The following is a 23,736-nucleotide window of genomic DNA, read 5'->3' as shown; positions in this document are numbered from 1 at the left end:
TTCTGGGAGGCCCGAGCTGGCAGTTGATGGTGTGGTTAGGACAGTCAGTCACATAACCACTATGTGCTAGGAAAGGACCTCGTCATCAGCTTCAGTAGTGTGCAACACATTATCTGGCAGACTTAATCTGCTGTAAGATCTGCAACCGGCAGATACCCCGGGCGCCAAATTCTGAACCAAAAGCAGACTGGATGGCTGTTTTCCTGAAGCAGCCGATGTGTTTCAGTGTTGAAGATAACACATTCTTTGAGGGCATTGTTGCAGGCAGTGAAAGTTTGTACTTCTTGTGGGAACCAGAGGTCAAAAGCTTTGACTGCCGCAGTGGTGTTAACCGTCATCCCCCTCCCTCCCCCCTCTTCCCACCCGGCGGGTCTGAGGTTAAGAATCGGCCCGAGGTATTCCTGCCTGTCATAAGAGGCAACTAAAAAGTGTTTCACACGTTTTGGCCTTTATGTGATGGTCCCCTGTAGGGTTTGACCTCCGTGCTTCAAAATTTTCCCGAAGAGCGCAAGCCAATTGGGGAAGGGCACCTTACACGGTGCATCGTGTCTGTCGTGCTTTTAGGTCTTTAGCCCACTTTCTTGTCATCGCATTTCAGTCCAGCTCATTCTCCACCTCTTGGGCGATGGCACCTTCCTGGGTGCATTTTCCACCGTGACACTGTACAGTGTCACTTTTTGCGTCAACGATGACCGTGGACGAGCACCCGATATCCGGCACGGTAGCCAGTCCGTTGTGGTGGGGCCGCCCTGTACCCTGGCCATCCTGCCACGTGGTCTTTGCTGCAGCTGTGTGGCGCCCGTCGGGAGGGCCCCTGGTCGGAGTGGGTGACATTCCGTGAAGCGTAGTGAATCGTCTCGTGCCGGTGGTGAAACACCAGCAGTCTCTAACTATTCACGAGCTCAGTTCAACGCACAGAAGTACAACCCCAAATCATTCCCCTCCCTGGTCACACCACGGGAGGAACGTCAGGCTAAGTATGGCAGCAGATCTTATTTGCCCCGGTACCTTCTATGTTCGAGAGCTGATGGGGAATCTTTTGTGGTGATGAAGCCTCAGTTTTTTTGTTGAGCATTTAGAGGACAAGTTTGGGGAGGTGGAGGGATTGTCCAAAACGAGATCTGAGTCAGTCTTGATCAAAACAGCATCCTCTGCCCAGTCACGGACGTTACTCGCTTGTGACAAGCTGGGGGATGTTTCTGTCACCATCACGCCCCATAAGAGTTTAAATGTGGTCCAGGGTATCCTATTTCACAGGGACCTTCTTTTGCAATCTGATGATGAGCTGCACGCCAATTTAGAGCGGCGAGGTGTACATTTCGTCCGGCGTGACCACCAGGGTCCGAGGGATAGTCGGGTTGCTGCCAGTGCCTTCATCTTAGCCTTCGAGGGTGACACGTTGCCCAAGAAGGTCTAGGTGGTGACCTACTGCTGCGATGTAAAGTCCTGCATCCCTCCCCCGCTGCGGTGCTTTAAGTGCTGGCAGTTTGGCCATATGTCTTCCCGCTGTACTTACAGCATCACGTGTCGAGGTTGCAGACGTCCGTCACATCCCAGTACTCCGTGTGCCCCGCCTCCTGTCTGTGTCAACTGCGGAGAGCACCATTCGCCTTGCTTGCCAGATTGCAGGATTCTCCAGAAAGAAAGGAAAATCGTGGAGTACAAGACCCTGGACCGACTGACCTACACTGAGGCTAAGAGAAAATTTGAATGCTTGTATCCTGTACCTATGACATCGTCTTACGCCACCACTACAACAGTTGTGGCACCGTCAGCTCCGCCGACCCCAATCACTTCTCTCAGAGCCGGAACACTACATTTCCCTCTTTGCTGCTCCTGCACCACCTACTTCAGGAACAACCACCTCCCTCCCCGACCATCGTGGACGTCCGTCCCCACTTCTGAGCCGGAGAAGCCTAAGTTTTCTTCGGCATCTCTCGCCAGGAAGGGGTCCCTCGGGTCACTCCCTTCCCAGGTTTCTGCTAGTGGAAAAGATGACACCCGCCAGTGGCTGAAGAGTCCTAAAGCAGCTGGTCGTAGGGCTTCACGCTCGTCCTCAGTGCCGGAGACTGAGCCAGTGAAGTCCTCCTAGCCAGGGAAACCCCAGGAGCAGCGAGAGAAATCCGAAAAGAAAACCCTAAGACCGAGGAAATTGTGGTGGCACCCACACCACCACTACCTGCAAGCTCTGCAGCTGAGGATGGGGTGGAGATTTTGGTGCCCGCTAAGGACCTAGATCTCGCCAGACCCTCGGACACGACGGATACAGACTGCTCGGGCAATAAATCGGTGGCCGCCGGTGACTCTGAGACGTAAACTGCCTCATTGAATGTTTCATGCCTTCCCAGTCCCACGATGTGATCCGCCAGTGAAATTGCGGCGGTTTTTTCCACTGCCTGGCTGAGCTGTTGAGCTTTACACCTGGTGTCTGCACTGCCCTCCAGGAAACCTGGTTCCCGGCAATGCGGACCCCTGCCCTCCGTAGTTATAAGGGATATTACAGGAACTGTAGCAACTGTAATCGAGTGTCAGGTGGAGTTTGTGTTTGTCCTAAACTCAGTCTGTAGTGACACCCTGCCCCTTCAAACCCCTCTTGAAGCTGTGCCTGTCAGAATAAGGATAATGCAGGAAATAACTGTCTGCAATGTATATCTTCCTCCAGATGGTGCAATACACCTGAATGTATTAGCTGCACTGGCTGATCAACTCCCTAAACCTTTCCTACTTTTGAGAGATTTTAACACCCATAGCCCCTTGTGGGGTGGCACCTTGCTTACTGGCCGAGGCAGAGATGTCGAAACTTGACTCAGTTCGACCTCTGCCTCTTAAATACTGGGCTGCCACACGTTTCAGTGTGGCTCGTGGTAGTTACTCGGCCATTGATTTGTCAATTTGCAGCCCAGGACTTCTCCCATCTATATACTGGAGAGCACAATACGACCTGTGTGGCAGTGACCACTTCCCCATCTTCCTGTCATTGCCCCTGCGTCAGGTGCATGGACGCCTGCCCAGATGGGCTTCAAACAAGGTGGACTGGGAAACTTTCACCTCTGCTGTCACCGTCGAATCTCCTCCACATGGTAACATTGCTGTGATGGTTGAGCAGGTGACAACAACAATTGTTTCTCCACCAGGGAACACAATCCTTCGCTCTTTAGGGTGACCCCGGGCAAGGCAGTCCCTTGGTGGTCATCGGAAGTCGCTGAAGCTCCCTGGAGCACCTCATAGCCTTTAAACCACTCCGTGCCCACATTCGCCATCTTATCAGATGACAGAAGCGGGAGTGTTAGGAGAGATATGTCTTGACCATTGTGTGCCATACGTCACCTTCCCAAGTCTGAGCAAAGATCAAACGTATTTTCGGATACCAGACCGCAACAGGTGTTCCCGACGTTACCATAAATGGCATGTTATCTACCATCGCAAATGCGATTGCCGAGCATTTTGCTCGAGCCTCTGCATCGGAGAATTACCGTCCAGCCTTTTGCACTCTCGAACGGCGGCTGGAAGGGAAAGTCCTCTCATTCACTGCATGCCACGGTGAATCCTGTAACACCCCATTTACACAGTGGGAGCTCCTCAGTGCTCTTGCTCATTTCCCCGGCACAGCTCCCGGGCCTGATCGGATCCACAGCTCATCTGACTACAAGCGACATATCCTCGTCATCTTCAATCGGATCTGGTGCAATGGCTTCGTTCCATCGCAATGGGGGGGGGGGGGGGGAGGCGAGGGGGAGGGGCACCATAATTCTGTTGCTCAAACCAGGAAGAAAACCACTTGATGTGGATAGCTTTCGGCCCATCAGGCTGACCAACGTTCTTTGTAAGCTGCTGGAATGTATGGTCTGTCAGCGGTTGGGTTGGGTCCCGGAGTCACGTGGCCTACTGGCTCCGTGTCAGAGCGGCTTCCGCCAGGGTCGCTCTACCACTGATAATCTTGTTCCCCTCGAGTCTGCCATCCGAACAGCCTTTTCCCGATGCCGAGACCTGGTTGCCATCTTTTTGACTTAACATAAAGCAGAACAGAAGAGAACCGAAGCATTTGAGATGTGGTGCTATAGACGAATGTTGAAAATTAGGTGGACTGATAAGGTAAGGAATGAGGAGGTTCTACGCAGAATCGGAGAGGAAAGGAATATGTGGAAAACGCTGATAAGGAGAAGGGACAGGATGATAGGACATCTGCTAAGACACGAGGGAATGACTTCCATGGTACAAGAGGGAGCTGTAGAGGGCAAAAACTGTAGAGGAAGACAGAGATTGGAATACGTGAAGCAAATAATTGAGGACGTAGGTTGCAAGTGCTACTCTGAGATGAAGAGGTTAGCGCAGCAAAGGAATTCGTGGCGGGCCGCATCAAACCAGTCAGTAGACTGATGGGGGGGAAAAAAAAAAAAAGCATACGACACGACCTGGTGACATCATATCCTTGCCACATTGTAAGAGTGTTGTCTCTGTGGCCCGCTCTCGATTTTTATCCAAAACTGCCTGTCACTCCGTACTTTCCGTGTCCAAGTTGGTGCCTCCCATAGTTCCATCCATATCCAGGAGAATGGAGTCCTGCAGGGCTCTGTATTAAGTGTCTCTCTATTTTCAGTGGCCATTAACGGTCTAGCAGCAGCTGTCGGGCCCTCCGTCTCACCTTCTCTGTTGCAGACGAATTCTGCACTTCGTACTGCTGCTCCAGTACTGGTGATGCCGAGTGTCGCCTACGGGGAGCCGTACACGACGTGCAGTCACGGGCTGTAGCCCACGGCTTCCAGTTTTCCACCGTGAAGACGTGTGTCGTGCATTTCTGTCGGCGTCGTACCGTTCGTCCGAAACCGGCACTTTACCTTAATGACGATCCACTCACTGTAGTGGAGACGTATCGATTCTTAGGTCCGGTTTTCGACATTAGTTTGACTCGGTTTCCTCACTTTCGTCAATTTAAACGGAAGTGTTGGCAGCACCTCAGTGCCCTCCGCTGCCCGAGCAACACCGACTGGGGCTCAGACCGCTCCACGCTGCTGCAGCTCTACAGGGCCCTCGTTCGATCCCGCCTCGACTACGGGAGTGTTATTTACGGTTCGGTGGCACCCTCAGCATTGCATTTGCTCGACGCATTGCACCGTCGCGGAGTTCGACTGGCGACAGGAGCTTTTAGGACGAGTCCGGTGACGAGCGTACTGGTGGATGCCGGAGTCCCTCTGTTGAAGATCAGACGTGCACAATTGCTTGCCAGTTATGCTGCACACATCTGAACATCTTAATTACTGTCTTCTTGTCCTGACGGCGGCTGTTCACCTACCGCACAGCCGGCCCAGGTCAGGGGTGACGATTGCAGTTCACGTGCGATCGCTTCTGTCCGAACTGGACTCCTTGCCCGTACCACCTCTCCTCGAGGTCCATTCCCGTACACCTCTGTGGTGTAGCTGTAGGCCGTAGCTTAGCCTGGACCTTTTGTGTGGCCCTGAGGACTCCGTTAACCTGCAGCTCTCCGCTGTCATTTCTTCTCGATTCTCGAAGTGTTCCGGGGCTCTGAAGTGGTTTACACCTACGGCTCGACGACTGACGGTAACGTTGGCTAGCCTTTGTCCACAGAGGCCGTATTGAACAGCATTCCTTGCCCGATGGCTGCAGTGTATTCACTGCAGAGGTGGTGGCTGTATCTCGTGCACTTCAGTATATCCGTTCGTGATGCGAGGAATTGTTTCTTCTGTGTACTGGCTCTTTGAGCGGCCTACGAGCTATCGACCGGTGCTAACCTCGCCATCCTTTGGTGGCGTACGTCCGGTAGTCCGTCTGTGCCCTGCACCGGTCCTGTCGTTTAGTGGTGTTTGTGTGGATCCTGGGACACGCCGGAACCCGGGAAATTAACTTGCCGACAGGCTGGCCGAACGGGCTACACCGAAACTACTTCTGGAGATGGGCGTATCCGAAGCTCACCTGCGTTCTGTCTTACACCGCAGGGTTTTTCGGCTTTGGGAGATGGAATGCTATAACAGTACGCACAACAAACTGCGTGTCATTAAGGAGACTACGAATGTGTGAAAGTCTTCCGTGCGGGCCTCTCGCAGGGAATCGGTTGTCTTCTGCCGGCTCTGCATTGGCCACGCTTGGGTGACCCACGGTTACCTCTTGCACTGTGAAGACCCACCTCAGTGTCATTGCGGTGCCCGGTTGACAGTGGCCCATATTATTTTGCACTGCCCTAGACATCATCTTCGGTTACCGGACTGGTTATCACTAATTTTAGCACACTACACCCTATCGGCTGATTTGGTTAAATGTTTTATACGTGAGGGTGGGTTTTATCATTTGATCTAAGTTTTTGCGCATGTCCTTTGCCCCTCTGTGTTCTCCACACCAGTGCTTTTAGACTAGATATTTTAATGTTTCGTCTAGTGGCTGGCTTCTCCTTTTTATTCTCGTGGTTGGCCAGGCACGGTCATCTGCTGTCTTGTTTTTATGCCTTCTACCTGTTTCTTGTGCGCCTCTGTGGTTTTCTTGTCCTCTTTTGCTCCTTTTAGTGTTCGTTGCCCTTCCTTTGTTCTTGTGGTTTTTCCTTTCTTTCCATTTTGTGTTATATGTCTCTTCTGTTTTATTCTCACACTTCTGGCGTTGTTTTAGTAGGAAATAGGGACTGATGACCTTGTAGTTTGGTCCCTTCTCCCCTCTTTTTAAGCGACTGACCAACCAGCCAGCCATCATTGCCTTGTCCCGAGAAGTGAGAGCCAGCGATCTGCTGGAAAGGTGATGCTCACATTTTTCCTCGATTTCCAGGGCTTATTGGAATTGATGTCACCATCACTGGGGAACATTACCGCACAACACTAAAAAAGTTACGGCACGCAATTGACACGCGAAACATCCAGGAAAACTGCAATGAGGGGTGTTGCTGTTTCATGATAACGCACGTCCCATTTCGTGAATGTCGTAACACAGAAGTTTAGTCAATTCAGGTGGGAGACACTGGAGCACCTGCCATATCCTTTCTTGTAAAAATAAAATTTTTGTTTGAAAAAAAAAATGTTTTGGGCTTTTTCCAAAACAGTAGCTACTTTCCAGATATGCGTGATACATGCTAGACACTGCAAATACCTGGAGTGACATTCATCCTGCTCTCTCAGTTGAGTGGCTGGAGTGAGTGAAAATGGGTGTGAATTTTTTACCAACTTTAACACTTCAACGCGCGTGAGTTCCACGAGTGACAGTATGCGATAAAATTTTGTGTTCGTCCTAGCAGAAGCGCGCCTGTGACCTACGGTAAATTGGAGACAGAGCTTTCGGTGAGCCTCCTGTCGAGCCTGTTTTAATCGGCAGGAGGTGTTTCGAGGGGGCTGGGAAATTAGTCGATTGCGAGGAGGAGACCCTACGGAGACGACAGTCTCTTCTCGGTCACTGTTATTACGAGTGCTACACGTGCCACCGTCGGACAACTTGCACACGGTCTGAAGATGCTGTATCAATTGGATGTGTTCACATTTGTTTCAAAGGAACATTTACAAATATTGACACACCTTTAGTGCACGATCTCAGTCGATGCTGGCGTTGCGTACTCCAGAGCGAAAGCAGAATCGTGCTTGTGTGTGCTACTATTGCAAAGTCTGTGCTGAAGGTGGTGAAGAATTGTGGCAAAACTTCATCACTGCAGCTGAAATAAGGGTGTGTTGTTACGACTGAGAAATGGAACTGAGTCACACAGAGTGGTCGCTAAACAGTCACCCCAAAACCGGGCGCACTTGCGAGACTCTCCACGGTGCACACTTCTACTAGCCGGAGAGGTACGGCAGTCGCCGAAGTTTACTGCCGACAGTCTCTGACCTAACTGACGAGGGATCGTGCATTCGAAAGAAAAGGAAATAACTTGTTAGGCGTGAAAGCTTTGTCGGGCTAATGTCGGGTCACAGTGGCTCTTTCAACTGTGAAAGGCATTTTTATGACACTCCTTACGCATTACAGTCCAGACCTCACACTTTGCAACTTTTTCCTGTACCACAATGCTTAAAATGACCTGTTTGGCTGCTGCAGATGTGCTCGTCAAGTGGCGAGTTGAGGGCTGCATCGTTGTGGCCCGACGTGTCTGCTTGCACTAAGTGGTCTGTGTTTGGGACCGTATGTGGACAGGAGTTATCGGAGCTGCCTGTCGCACTGTCTGACAAATATTTATGGAGTGCTTTCTATGACGGATCGTCCCTTCACTCTAAAATTTGTTGCAACTGAGATGAACATTATCTTAGGCCTTAAAATTAGTTTCTGAGTTTGGAGCTTCTCTGTGAATTTAGAATTGTTACAGATCTGCAGAGATAGTTTTACATCAGTAGTTTCTGGTCCATTTTAGGTAACTCATGCCAAAAGTTACTGTCTCTTTCATATTCTACCACCCGATCAGTGGTGTAGTCAGGATTTGAAAGAAGTGGGGGCTCGTAATTAATATATGGTACTCGGTTTAGAAAAAGAAACCGTATCAGTTTATTTGCTTGTGTGACTTTCATGGTAAGGGTTGCTGGAGGGGAGGGGAGGGGGGGGGGCGAGATAGGCCATCTCTCATAGCCCCAGACCCATCTTGAAGGAGAAGGGAAAAATGCTGCAGATGTCAAGGAATGCAGAGGGACTTTTTTTGGTCACAGCTCAGAGAGCTGTCTGTCTCGAGAGTCGGCTGATCGTGTGATGTGATTTGATTAGTGAGGCATCTTTGTCAATGGCGGTTCGGCCTATTCTCTTGTGAACCAGTTGAGTATTGTCGCATCAGCTGAAAGGTGGCAAACAAGAAAGGCAGCCTCTGTGTAAAATTTATTACTCGTGTTTGGGGCTTGGGGAACCTTGTGCAACTATCAATTACATTTTTTGACAAAACATAAGACTGTAGTTTCTCACTCGCTTATGTAGATATGTTAAGACTGCTACTGGCAGAACATGTAAAGAAGATATTCCTTATGTGGAGGTCCGAGTCGACTCGTCGATAGAGCTGTAAGAAAACTCAGACAGGGAACGTGACGAGTTAACTCGTCCGCAGTAGCCAAAGGTTTGATGGATGTCATTTTGATAATGAAACCCTGGCTGTGAAAGCTTTAGAGGCGATTGAAAAGTGCACCACATCTTGGAGGGGTGACATCTGTGATGAGGAGTATACTGGAGCCACCAGAATTTTAATTTGTGGACTGTGGATGGAAGTAGAGTTTTTAGAAAATGAGTGCCAGTGTATGTTGGACTTCCCTCACATATCTGTCTGTAGAATTTATCAATGAAAGTAATGAATTTTTGAGTTTTCTCTTGCTGCTGCTTACAAGGAGAGGTCCCCAGTGGTGGGAGCAACTTCTTGAAAAAATCCCTGCATTGATGTAGGTTAAGGTTCAAGGAATCTCACCCTGGTGGGCCCTCATTTGGAATTTACCAGAAAATTTTGGAATTTTGTGAGACACTCAGTACTTTTAAGTATAGTAACAATTTACAGACTGGTTGCGTAATGTAATGATTAAGGTACTGACTTCACCTGCAAAAGGTTTCCGGTTTGAATCTTTTCAGGTTATTTGCATTTTTTTATTTTTAAATCTTTGTTGAAATGACTTTGATGATTATTTTTATTCAGTTAATCAGTTTAAATGTAATTTTTTTCTGTTCATTTGTCACATCATGTCAGTCGTCATATGAAATACATTATTTGCTGTCATTTTACTTCCAATCATTCTTTTTTCACTTGGAATCTTTGTGCTTGTGAATTTAATTATTTTTGTTTCTCTATCATAATGTTTAAGCATTTGAAAATGCTGGTCCGCCAGTTAAAAAGATGACAGATGAAATATTCTATTTATATTAACTGTGCAGAGGTGTCAACAATGTATTTTTCGTTTCAAGATGTACGTCTTTTTTTATGGCAATCAGCATACAAACATTTAAAACAAATTATTGTTGCACTATGGACAAAATAGCATGGATGATGATTTAAACTAAAGCAGAGATTATAAATAAAATGAGATTCAAGTGAAACGAGAAATAAAAGTTACGAATGCAATAATACGGGCAAAAATGTCAGATGATAAAATGGAAGCAATTAAACTGAAGTTAATACATAACAATAATCAAAATCTAATGAAGTAGGATTCGAAGTGGATAAAGACTGATAGGAAGAAAAATGAGAGCAAATGATGTATATCATAGGACAATTATATGGTGTAACGAATGAATGGAAAAAAATTACATTTAAACCAATTGATTGAATAAAAATAATCAGCAAAGTCGTTTCAATAAAGATTTCAAAATAAAAAATGCAAAGAACGTTAAAAGATTCAAACCAGAAACATTTTGCAAGTGAGGTCAGTACCTTAATCATTACATTACGCAACCAGTGTGTAAATTGTTACCATTTTTATATCTCTAGAGCATCATGTGAAATTCCGACATTTTTGTGTTGGTCGATCACAAATGAGGCCCCACAAGGGTGAATGGCTGCAGGGTGTTATTCTCGGGACCCTAACCTGTGTCACCGTATAGGTAACTTGGAAAAGTTGAGCCCACCCCCGGTGCCTTCTCCTCATTAGTTGACAGTATTTGACTTACAGTGTTACGACCATTACAGTGCCACCACAGGTGGGGCTGTGGCCAGACGCGGACTGCACTCCGTGGACGTCGGACGGTACCCCGATGCTGCGGCCGCCGACGGAGACCCGGGGCTGCTGGGACGACGGGGCAGAGGTGCGGCGTGACGCGTGGGGGCGGCCGCCGCAGCCCGGCTGGGAGCGCGAGAGCGGCACTGGCCTTTACTCGTTTGTGGACTCCTTCAGCCAGGTGAGCAGGTCTATCCTGTTTAGGTTGCTACTGCTTTGAGCAGTGGAACGTGCTGTGGCTAGTCTGGCCACTTAAATAACTTCGGTCCCATCTGTTGCTTATCACCGAGAAATGTGTCACTTTCATTTTTCTTATACTTTGTGTATAATAGACCTCTAATGGTTAAAAATAGAATTAGATTCACACGAAAACATTTCAGATAGTCGTAGAACAGTTTTCAACTTTAGACTATTTTAGTAACTTAACACTATGAAACAGCTGCATTTTATTGCTGTGAAACACACTCTCTTGAAAAATTTAAGGTTATATTTAGCAGGGGAACAAGTTGCATCTTGGGTTTTGAACACTGTGATTTTGCTATTGGTAACCTTTTACCTTTTGTGGCTGCACATGAAAATCATGTTTTGATGTGCAATGTGTAAGACTGTACATGCAATGTAAGAATTGATCCTCCCGTGTTTCCGCTCATTGGATAATGCTGGGACTTCAGATGTGGTAAGAGTGTGATACACTTCTTTTTTGCCAAAACAAAATGTTTGCCTTTGTTCTGTGCCCAAGGCACATTTTGGCCCTTTCATATCTTTTTCAGCAAGTCTGAGTTTTGTTTACTATGTGGAAATGGGTGGTTCAATTTGAAAAGTCAAACTTTTGTTGTAGTGGAGAAATTATGCTTTCACTACCATTATTACTGCTATATTGTAGGCTTTGCTTTTTGTTTTTGCACAGACAATTTTTACTTATTTGCCTGATCGGCCTATCAATTGCGAGGTGGGTGTAGGTAAAATGAAAGATGAACTTGACTGTGGCAATGTAAATCGGGTGCAGCTGATAGCTTGTTGTAATTTTGTTGTCACATCTGTTATCATATTTACTGTAGTCTTCCCTCGACCATGCTTTAAGCAAATAACTTTTCCATCTAAATAAACTGCTTGTTGTGAGGGGGTATTACAGGCCAGTGAGTCGCCAGTCACACAGCGCATGGGTCGAGTATAGATTTCTGGAGTCCTGAACATACTGAAGACTGGGTGCGTGTGCAGAAATGGAGCTGATGGCTTCCTCTGCTGTTCGAAGTTTGCTCATAATTGAGAGTATCCCCTAATGAGTTAATCCCATCTCACACAGAGTAAGATTCTCCGTAAGTTAGCTAGGTGACGCAATTGGCTGCCGGCAAGCATGTGGGGTGACAGCCACATCGTGCACTTGAACCTCTCACAAGGTGTAAGATTCGGTGCAGACGGGTGCAGATGCTAGCTTGCTGGCTTGACACCTTGAACAGTAGGGCACGTGAGTCGGCCCGAACTGCAGTCTTTCTCAAACAACTGTAAAGAAACAATTTGGTAAAAAAATTTGATTCTCATAGGTCTCATACCTTCGTTCATCAGCTTCACAATGAACTGCCTACTATTTTGTCAATTATAATATTTAGTGTGATATTTTAGGATTAAGTAAGAATTTGGGAAACTTTGAATTTGCGTTTGGTGCATGTTAGCTCGTATGTTTCTGCATGTCAAATATACTGAATTTTTCTTTAAACTTTGAAGCATACTGCTATCTATTACCTGTCCCGAGAAAATAGGTCGTAAATAAAGCACTTGTCCTGAACACTCGCACCAGCAAAGAAGCCAGGATGAAAAAAAAAAAAAGAGATTTTGGCAAATGTCAGAACGCAAAGAGTCATATGTTTAATACACGAAACTTCCATATATATCGTGATATTTGAGCGGGTACAGATTTTTTTTAGTGAGATGTGTATATTTCAGTACAGTCACTAGCTGTTGCAACGAGAATTACTGTGGGTTTGGAAAAACGAATGTGAGGAAGTTTCCACTTTATTTTTATACCAGTAAAGGGCATCTTCATAAACTATTGAGACCTCTTGCTATCAGTTCTGTTTTACGACTCTGCTCCAATTTCAACTGCGTCAGAATGTTAGTGACACGTATATTACAAACTCTGCTGTGTTTTGGCAAAAGAATCAGATTTGAACACTGTATTGAGGAAACTTAACTTATTACTCACAACTAGCCACTCGTAATGTACCTCTGAAGGAAATGAAAGGAAATAAGAAATGTAGCGAAAATACATTGATACTTCTGTTGACATTTTAATGAAATCCTGTACCCCAGTGTGTTTTTAATAGTGAATGATGTGGCTTGACACTGGCCAAAGAATTTCGTTTTTGTATTTCAGTGATCTGTGAAGTATGAACTCCCAATCCCAAACCCTTGCCACAGGCATTGTATCTCTGCGGAAGACCCGGGTGCAAGACCTGCGCAATCCACTCGCCCGGCATTTTGTACTCCAGTCTTGTCGCAAGCTTCTCCTACCCGTCAGAGACCCGCCCACCTGTGAAAGTAGCCGTGTCATTTTGCAGCTCTTCTGCAATTATTGCACAGGCTTTTTATCTTTTTATGTTGGTGGGAGTACCAGCCAGCTGTCCACCAGAATGAACAGCCAGAATGTGGCCAACGGCAATGTGTACTGCCCTGTAAAACACAGTGCAGCTGAACATAACGTGCTCAAAGGATTCTTGGAATTACTGCAACCATTTGGCTTTTGTTCTATTCTTCAGTTTTTTTATTACTATTCCGTTACCAGTTTTGAACCGCCTAGCAATTTATCAGCAGATGGTATATATTTATTAATTGTCTGGATGTTGATGTAGACAGTATTGTGGAAAACATAATGAACATTTTTCAGTGACAGTAATTGCACTACACTTTACACACTCGGCCACATGTAACACCTAGGGAATGTTCTCCTCTCCCCGCCCCTGCAGCCTCCTGTCGCTGCACCCGGCAGTCTCGTGCGGCCACCATTTAGTCCCCGCACGCTCCGCCAGGCAGTGCCGACCTCTCTGCCTCCAACTGTAATCTGCTATCTCCCTCCCTCTTTCTCGCCTCACTCCGTATCAATCTTCTCGTTCGGCACAACAGTTGCAATCTGGCTGTAGTGGCCGGAGGTGCGTGAGGTTGAAATATGTTCACTATTTTTATATATACTCGAATTTAGCATATTTCGTGACAGTACTCACTTTTCCGTGGATGTTTACCATATTTACTCGAATCTAAGCCCCACTCAAATCTATGCCGCACCTGAAAAATGAGACTCGAAATAGAGGAAAAAAAATTTTCCCGAATCTAAGCCGCACCTCAAATTTGAGACTCGAAATTCGAGGGGAGAGAAAAGTTTTAGGCCGCAACTCCAAATCGGAACAAAGTTGGTCCGTTGTAATATGAGACACAATTTAGGTCGAATGAATGACGATACAGCTACAGTAGTTTGGTTCGAGTCGTAAGCTTAGCAGTTAAGCTTTACCAGGTAGCCATTGCTATGCGTCAGCCGCTCCGTCCATTTTTATACGGGTACCCTTCCTTTTTCACGTGCTTCGTCTGGTTTGAATTGATTGCTTATTTTTCTTTGATCTGATAAGTACCTTTCTCTTTGTTATAGGTGTTTACGTCACTCTAAGTTGAAAATGCATTAGTGTACTGTGTCATGCATTGTTTGTCGCATTCTGATAATGAGTGTTTACGACCTGTCACCACTCGCGGCACGGCTTGCTTTTGTGCGCGCTACCGCCGCTTACGATAAAAAAAAACGAGAGAGTAATCGTCTCATTAGCGATACAATGGCAAGAGACTGCTATTTGCTGTTACTTACACTACTGCTTTCTTTGATAACGATCAACAAGAACCAAATAATAGACTGCGTATGATAAAAGATGTTCTGAACGAGAGTTTAGTGAAAATTTTTCTCCGTTGGAAAATCTTTGCAGACGCCTCTTTAGTACATTACATTGTGCACAGAAATTAGAGTCATCTTAGATTTAAAAATGTAGTCAATTGCCGTGCTTCATTTCTGACTGTATCACTATTAGGCATGAGAATAATACGAATATAAACATGACACGGTATGTATATTCTTCTGCGTTTGCTGTTGTCTCACTCCAGTTTCGTAATTTATTAGGCAGACAGGATTTAGCGGCAAACACGAAAGAATAGATGGCAAAATGTTTGTATTCGTATTATTCTTATGGTGAAGAGAATACTGCATGTGATTCACAATTCATAAAAGTTCCTATTAGCAACCATCTCTTCTCACAGGTAGGAAAAAATTCAGAACGTAGAGTTGGCCGTATTGACAAACATCCCTAACAGTCTTGCCAGTCGGATTTTCGTAGTACATCGAAATGCTGCTACACTCGAAGATGAACAATACGGAATTTGTATTTACTTTGTTGGATAATGTATGTAAATGCAGTGGTCAAAACTCGGGGCGGAGAAAAAAAGCTCGTCTTCCACTTTTTTTTTTTTAATTTATTTACTGACGCAGAGGTTTTGGCGCCAGTATTTATCTTTGTGCCTGCAAAGCGTGCTACATATATTCGACGGCAGAAGTTAGTTGTGGCGGCACCTACCAACATTTTTCAGAACTTCTGCTTACTTTGCACTCGATTCTAAGCTGCAGGCAGTTTTTTGGATTACAAAAACTGATAAAAAGTGTGGCTTAGAGTCGAGTAAATACGGTATAAGATGATATTTGACTTTTTTGTGTTGGCTTCAGTCGTCTAGTGAAAGTATGATTCCATAATGCCGTTTCGTCGGCTGCGGAAATGTCCTGGTTCAATGCGTTTGCCTCAGTTTTGGTGCTTCAAATACCATTTTCCCGAATGTGCTTCCATCTCAATCTTTATATAAAAAAGTAGTGCAATAACTCATTTTTTTTATAACGGGGACCTGTACATTGTTCCACCGTCACACACAGAGTGTTCGCTGCCAACTGACTACGGTCAAAGACAACTCCAGCGTCAAAGACATTTCACACGAGACACGAGCTTCCACTTGTAACCAGTCTCTTTGACATTATTCGTCACATCTACTAATATTAATCAATATGCTGTCACTCTCGAGCATATAAGCAAATTAGCATAAAATAAGGCAAATTACAATTCACAAAAAATATTCTGACAAAAATATAAAAGAACATTTACGACCTTCCTCATTAGATTTGGTATTGACGAATCTGGTAGAAAATAACACATCTCCTAGATCCATCACAAGGTGTTTTTTCCTTTCTTTCCTGAAGAACGCTTTGGCCGAAAGTTCAGTGTGTAACAGTCTTTTTCATTTTCCCTGTCGTCAATTCGATGTGTCATCTTTACGTTGTTGTAGGTGTTGCGGATGTTATGGTCTTCAGTCATAAGACTTGTTTGAGGTAGCTCTGCATGCTACTCAATCCTATGCAAACCTCCTCATCTCTGAATAGCTACTGCAGCCTACATGCTTCTGAATCTGCTTCGTGTATTCATTTCTTGGTCTCCCTCTACAATTTTTACCCCCCACATTTCCCACCAGTACCAAACTGGTGGTCCCTTGATGTCTCGGTATGTGTCCTATCAACCTATTCCTTGTTTTGGTCAACTTGTGCCACAAATTTCTTTTCTCCCCAGTTTATTCAGTACCTCAACATCAGTTATGTGATCTACCCATTTAATCTTCAGTATTCTTTTGTAGCACCACATTTCAAAAACTTCTCTCTTTTTGTCTAAACTGTTTATCGTGTACGTTTCACTTCCCTACATTACTACACTCTAGAAAAATACCTTCAAAAAAGACTTTCTGACACTTAAATCGATATTCGATGTTAACATATTTTTTTCTACAGAAATGTTTTTTTTGCCATTCCCAGTCTCCATTTTATATCCTCTGCTTCAGCCATCGTCAGTTATTTTGCTGCCCATATAACAGGACTCAGTTACTACTTTAATTGTGTGATTTCCCAGTCTAATTCTTTCACCACCACTTGACTTAATTCACCCACATTACATTTTCGTCGTTTTGCTTTTGTGGATGTCCATCTTATGTCATCCTTTCACGACAATGCCCATTCCATTTGGTTGCTCTTCCGAGACCTTTGTTGTGTCTGACACATTTACAGTGTCACCGGCAAACCTCAGAATTTTTATTTCTATTCCCTGGACCTTAATTCCTACTAAAAAATTTTCTTTTGTTTCCTTTCCTGCTTGCTCACTGTACAGATTGAATAATGTCAGGGATACACTACTACCGTGCCTCACTCGCTTCTCGACCAATGCTTCCCTCTCGTGCCCATCGACCCTTATTACTACTGTCTCGTATCTGTACAAGTTGCAAATAGCCTTTCACTCCCTGTATTTTCAGGGTTACCACAAGTCGGGGAAATCGGGGAAATATCAGAGAAATTTGGAAAAAACATTGGAATAGTCTCATCTTTGTCTCGGTAGACAGAACGGTTTGTTTACTGAGGTGTCGTACATCATCGCTGGCTGGGTGCAGCTGATTAGCTGATTACGTGCACACTTCCCTACTCTCTCATTCCTACTGCTTCTCCCCTTCCACCGTTCCCATCAGCTTGCAGTCGGTGCTGCCACCACTTCCTACAGCTAGCCTAGCAGCTGCCAACGAGAGGCAGGGAGGCGTGAGGAGTGGTTTCTTTCGATCTGATTCTCAGAGACCGTTGACGCAGCGGCCGGAGACGGCGGTCGTGTGTGCACGAGTTGTGACTGTGTGAATGTGTGTATGCTCTCATTTTCTGACAAAGGCTATGGCTGAAAATTTAGTCGTGAGACTTTGATTGTCTTTTCTATGTTCTTTTTGCGGCTCAGCAATCGTCTTTACAATGAGTTGTTACCTATCCTCATTAGCATTGATTCTCGGAGTATTTCTGCAAGTTATCTGTTGCACTGATTGATCACTGCAGCCTTCTTTCATGGATACAGTGTTTGCGACACGTGAATGGGTGGCCACACGAGTGGACTTCCACGACGGGCCAAAATCGCAGGCCATTTCTGCCGGTATCTCTAACAGATGGGGCCTGCCGATCTGAAGCCCACTGTTTCCCACAAATGTGAAAACACTGCCCGTCTGATCTAGTCTCGCCGATCTGCCTGCGGTCCGGGTCTGTTCGCGTGTGGGATAATGCGGATAATTTTTGTGGTTTATCCGAGAACCTGGGATTGTGGTGCTCCTTGGCAGGCCACGGGCGGCGGATTTCAGGAATTGTGACTGCCTCACCACAAGTACATTGTACAGTGCGGTGTTTTATAGACATTTATTCTAGTACATTTTTGCTCGTTGAAAATAATTTATGTTTGAGAAAGTATGGACGATAAGAAGAAAAAATTGTGGTAGTTTCTGACGGTGTGTACGCTATCTACTCATATGTTTCTCGAAAGAAAAATCGCACAATATCTATAAAATAATAGATGTAACGCGGTGACGAATAACCGACAATAATGACTATAGTAGAACCAATATTTTATTGCTGGTCACCTATAATGTTGGTGTACACAACTCTGCCCTGCTTTGTACACTTCTTTTGAGAGGCCTATTTTTTTTCTGAGGTTATTTTTGAAGTCGGTGAAGGAATTTTAAATCTGTCTTGCGACTCCAAGGAAATGCTTATTTTGTCACCAGAAGAGTTTTTATTTTATTGAAATAAAATAACAGTGGTTTTAATGACTCACACGTACCATTTGACTTTCTTTCTCCATCTAAAAACAGTTCATTACAAAAGATGTTGGTGTGGGTGCTCACTCACACGGGAGAGAAATATGGAGGTCCTTACATTTTTTTGTCAAATTGTGTCTTTACTGACCCTTGAGATCTCAAAATTTGTCAGGGAAAAAATGCTAAAACTTGTCTTGAAATCGGGGCGATTTCAGGGAAAATTTCTGACAACCCTATTTTATACCTACCACCTCCAGAATTTCCAAAAGTGTGTTCCAGTCAACATTGTCAGAAGCCTACAAATGCAAAATGTAGGTTTGCCTTTCCTTAACCTATCTTCTAAGATAAGTTGTAGGGTCAGTATTGCCTCGCGTGTGCGTACATTTCTCCAAAATCCAAACTGATCTTCCCCGAGGTCCCCTTCTACCAGTTTTTCTGTTCATCTGTAAGGAATTCGTGTTAGCATTTTGCATCCGTGACTTATTAAACTGGTAGTAAAGTATTTTTCATAGTTGACAGCAACTGCTTTCTTTGGAGTTGGAATTATTAGATTCTTCTTGAAATCTGAGGTATTTCGCCCCTCTCGTACATCTTGCTCACCAGATGGTAGAGTTTTGTTAGGCCTGGCTCTCCCAAGGCTATCAGTAGTTCTAATGGAATGTTGTCTACTCCCAGGGCCACAGTATTATATATCCCATCTCATCTACGTCCACTTCCATTTCTATAATAATGTTTCCAAGTCCATCTCCCTTGTATAGACCCTCTATATCCTTCCACTTTTCAGTTTTCCCTTCTTAGCTTAGGACTGGTTTTCCATCTGAGCTTGTGATAGTCATACAGCTGTTTCTCCTTTCTCCAAAGATCCCTTTACTTTTCTTGTAGGCTGTATCTTTTTTTCCCCTAGTGAAATATGCTTCTAAATCCTTAAATTTGTTCTGTAGCTATTCCTTCTTAGCCATTTTGCTCTTACTGTCAGTCCGATTTTCTAGATGTTTGTATTCCTTTTTGCCTGCTTCATGCACTCCATTTTTTATAATTTCGCATTTCATCAATTAAATTCAGTATCTCTTGTGTTATCCAAGGATTCCTACATGATTTTGCCTTTTTACCTATTTCACCCTCTGCTGCCTTCCCCATTTCAGCTCTTAAAGCTATCCCTTCGTCTTCTGCTGTATTCCTTTTCCCCTGTTGTAGTCAACCATTGCGTAATGCTGCCTCTGAAGCTGTCAGCAACCTCTGGTTCTTTGCGTTTAACCATCTCCTTATGTTCGTACCTTTTTTCCAATTTCTTCAATTTTAATCTACAGTTCATAAGCAATAAATTGTGGTCAGAGTCCACATTTGCCCCTGGAAATCACTTACAATGTAAAACCTGCTTCCTAAATCTCTGTCTAACCATTATATATTCAGTCAGATACCTTTTGGTGTCTCCAGGTCTCATCCACATATGTAATATTCTTTTATTATTCTTAAACCGAGCATTAGTGACAATTAAAGTATGTTCTATACAAAATCCTACCAGACAGCTTCCTCTTTCATTCGTTTCCCACTGTCCCTATTTACCTACTGTTTCTCCGTCTCTTCCTTTTCCTGCTATCGAATTCCGGTCCCCCACGACTATTAAATTTTTGTCTCCCTTAACTGTCTGAGCAATTCCTTTCATCTCATCACACACTTCTTCAATCTCTTTGTCTGTGGAACTAGTTGGCATTTAAACACGTACTTCTACGGTGGATGGTGGCTTTGTGTGTATCTCGGTGACAATAGCGCATTCCCTACACTGTTCGTAGTAGCTTACCGCGTTCCTATTGTTTTTATTCATTATTAAACCTACTCCTGCATTACCCCTATTTGATTTTGTCTTTGTAACCCCGTGTTCACCTGACGAGAAGTCCCGTACAACCTGCCACCGATCTTCACTAATACCCACGGTATCTAAGTTTACATTGATATTTGCAAATGTATGTTGTATGACTGTTGCAGACCTGTGTAGGTATGTGATATAGGGAGTATATGACGGCCAGTCCTACTGAGCATTTTTTTTTTTTTTTTAATTATAATGTTGAACCATGATTTATTTTCAAAGAATATTCTTAAGAATTTATTTTATTTAGTAGTGATTCATCAACACATTTAATAACACTATGTAAGCATGGAAGTAGTTGCTAGGGAGTAACTGATGAAATCATAACCAAATTCCTTTTAACAAATGGGAATTTTATTCACTTTAATAGTGCCTAGAAGCATTTTTTAAAAGAAACAGATTTAAAATTATAATCAGAAGGTACCTTCTAAATATCAAAGTTAGAATTTATTCAGAGGCAGAAAAAAAAAAGTTTTGACTGTATGAGCTTTCGGGCAGAGAATCTTGCCGCTCCCTTTTGACACGGCCGTAGTTACGACTGCTCACAACGGCCTCTGAAAGACTACACTGGTGCAAATCTGCAACACACCAGATAACTTTAAACTAAGAGTTTTAACAATTGACACAAGCACACAAACTATGCACCCCCGTATGAGGGATGGAAATGGTACAAAACACTAACAATTAAAATATTAACCTTGCCACTGAAGGTGCAACTTGATTTTAACTTCTAAGAAAAGTCTTTCTGTGAAAGGGTGGCAACTTTATATACTAAAATGATCGTTTGAATAAAAGCCCATGAAAAACAATCTTATATAAAATTCTACAAGGTTGGCCACACAATAGATGCTCCACAGTACACAGATACCTCCTCTGAAGATCATAGACAATAATATCAAAGTTTCCAAAGATCAAAACATATTTCATGTATTAGGCCGTTGCACTCCAAGCAATAAATTTGTTAACACAGCAAATCCAACAAACATGGCAGAGGCAGCTACTAACGTACGGTAGATCGATAGGAAGATTACCGAACTACCCGAACTGCAGGTTCCTCTAACCCGCCCCTACTCCACAAGGGAAAAACGGACCACCCAATTTATAAACAACCTCCTTCCCGCGGGTGGGCAAACGGAGAAGAATGGTGGGACGACCCCAAAGCAAAACGGCTGGTGAACTCACCAAGAAAACAAGTAGAATTTAAGAAGAGTAAATCAAACAACATATCACCAATATACTTAACTTCTAATCAAGTGCGATTTCTCGAAGACCTGGCTCAGCACCCCCAAATCGCTGTCCCGAACCGTCCGCTGCCAGCCGCTTCAACGGACGCAGGAAGGCGCGCCGATCTCCCGTCTCACGGCGTCGCAGCTCGCACCGGCCAGACCGATGCCGTGGGTTGACTCCTGTTGCTCTCGTTTCGACCACAAAGTCACTACCCCTCACTATACGGCGCGGCCCACTGGACTCACGTGGGGACCTCACATGCGCCGACGCTCAAGGCGGACAAGTCATCTCGTGTCTCAGTGCGCGACCGACCAACCGATCGATCCAACCGCCAATGACTGTTGCCTGAACAAACTCGAGCAGACTGGCGGCCTAACGCGCAGACTCAGATGCAGGAACTAAGCCCCGACCGGGCGACCACTCACTTAGTTCTCTTACTGGCGGAGTGGAAAGACTCTCATTTTGCCGGCTTTAAAGGTTGATCCGAATGACAGACATACTAGCACTCCGAACGACAGACAGACACTAACTGCCTAACAGATGCGGACGAGAGACAGACTAGCAAGCTGGGGACGAGAGACTGACCCATTGGAGAGCTCATAGCGCCCCTTAAATGCATGTGAACAGGCAGCCTTTCCCCTTTCCCACCAGAGGGAGACGCCAAAGCTGTGATTGCCACAGTGATGCCACTGCCAGAAACGGAGGGTGACTGCTTACACTACGTGCTACGGCGCGCTCTTCAAAACAGCAATTTTTACCACGGTTCAAATGTGTTTTTACGAAACAGTATGTTTGAAACCTGCAGCAAAAGTGTGCAGCAAAAAGTGAATAGACCTTCCTCATCTTGTTAAATGAACCCAATATTCCACAGTAATGGTGAATATGTGAATGTATGCAAAACTGTGTAAGATGTGAGACTTTATTTATTGTGCGGTTCTAGATATATTTGTGCACATTGCTTCCAGATACCCAAATACCACTTCGGTCAGCGCTGTCCCCCTCCTGTCAGTTTGATTTTGCTTGCACATTCCACACGTAAATTTATATAAGGGCTGTGTCGCTGACGGTAGCTCGTGTCGGACAGTCGATGCAGGTCCTGGGCAGCCGTACTGCGGACGACGCGGTGGGTATCAGTGCGGATGAAGTGCCCCCGGATGCATCTCCTGTCGGATTGCCGGCGGTGCCGTACCCCGTGGCCGACTCCGTGGGGCTGCAGGAGCTGCAGAACGCGATGGGGGCCACGGACGAGGAGATGGCCATCCTGCAACAGCTGGGGGGCGAGGGGCCCATCTGGGTACCTGGCAAGGGCGAGGCTTCGGACCTGCTGTCTGCACCCAAGGTAACCTGACTGCTTTGATTGTGTAGCATGCGTGCACGTGTGTGTGTGTGTGTGTGTGTGTGTGTGTGTGTGTGTGTGTGTGTGTGTGGCTATGACAAATGAACAAATGAGACCTTGCCAGAGGACTCATTGTTTTTGTTGTGTGGGAATATTTTATTTTATGGTTAGTCAGTCAAAGCAGTCACCACTAATTTCTGCAATAATTGGTTTGTTTTCTGTTTGGCAAAATTTCGTAAAAGGTTTTGTTTGAGCAAATTTATTTTTCTCTCGCTTTAACATCAGTACTAAGGAATTTTAATTTTCTAAAATAAATACATAAATAGTTTATCAACTAAATTTAAGAAAATTCTGTTCTAATACTTTTTTGTTAGCAGACTTGTCAGATCACACTGTATTCATCTTCTGTTTACAAAGAATTGCTGTAGCCAACTCATCAGCACAATATTTATCATTTGCAGGGATGAGAAATTCTGACCTTTCCTTTACATTACAATAGAGACCTGGTTTGCAATGAACAGAGAACAGATATTGTGTTGTTCCTGCCATAAGGCCCAAAGGAAATTGTAACAATGTGGATGCCACCTTCTGGTGGTTGCTGACTGTCAGTTAGAAGGTGCTCATCCTCATGTGAAAAAGCTGGTATTGCATTGTCACAGACAAAGAATACATATGTGTAAATAAATTGCTACATAAATGCCATAAATACACCGAAATAGGGACCGATGGCCTTTGTAGTCTGGTCCCTTCGATCTTCACAAACCGACCGACCGACACCAAAATACCAATATTTACCTTTTGTTGCTAAGGTGGGAAAGACAGCTATTCTACCAGCAGTAATGTGCAGCTTTAAAATTTTCAGTTACGTTATTGAAATGTGATGATGTAAACTAGATTAAAACCGTGTTGTTTTGGCAGCACATTAATACTGAGCTTAATATAAAACAACAGTTCTATTCACAGAGTTACAGTGTGAAATATTTTCTTATTTTTAAATTTTGTGTAGCAATGCGCATTAAACAGGATGTTTGTCTTCCGTTTCATATTGTCAA

General features: G+C 44.7%; 1 protein-coding gene across 1 annotated transcript in view; it reads left to right on the top strand.

The window, feature by feature from the left end:
* Window positions 1-23,736, top strand: part of LOC124720211 — a 116,462-nt gene that overhangs the window by 5,756 nt on the left and 86,970 nt on the right. Inside the window, exons 3-4 of the mRNA XM_047245534.1 lie at window positions 10,559-10,767; window positions 22,433-22,687. Coding sequence (XP_047101490.1) covers window positions 10,559-10,767; window positions 22,433-22,687 — 464 coding nt within the window. The remainder of the gene's footprint in view (window positions 1-10,558; window positions 10,768-22,432; window positions 22,688-23,736) is intronic.

This window comes from Schistocerca piceifrons, chromosome 11 (genome assembly GCF_021461385.2).
Source record: "Schistocerca piceifrons isolate TAMUIC-IGC-003096 chromosome 11, iqSchPice1.1, whole genome shotgun sequence".
In the NCBI taxonomy this organism is placed as follows: Eukaryota; Metazoa; Arthropoda; class Insecta; order Orthoptera; family Acrididae; genus Schistocerca; species Schistocerca piceifrons.
This window is presented reverse-complemented; position numbering and strand designations above follow the sequence as displayed.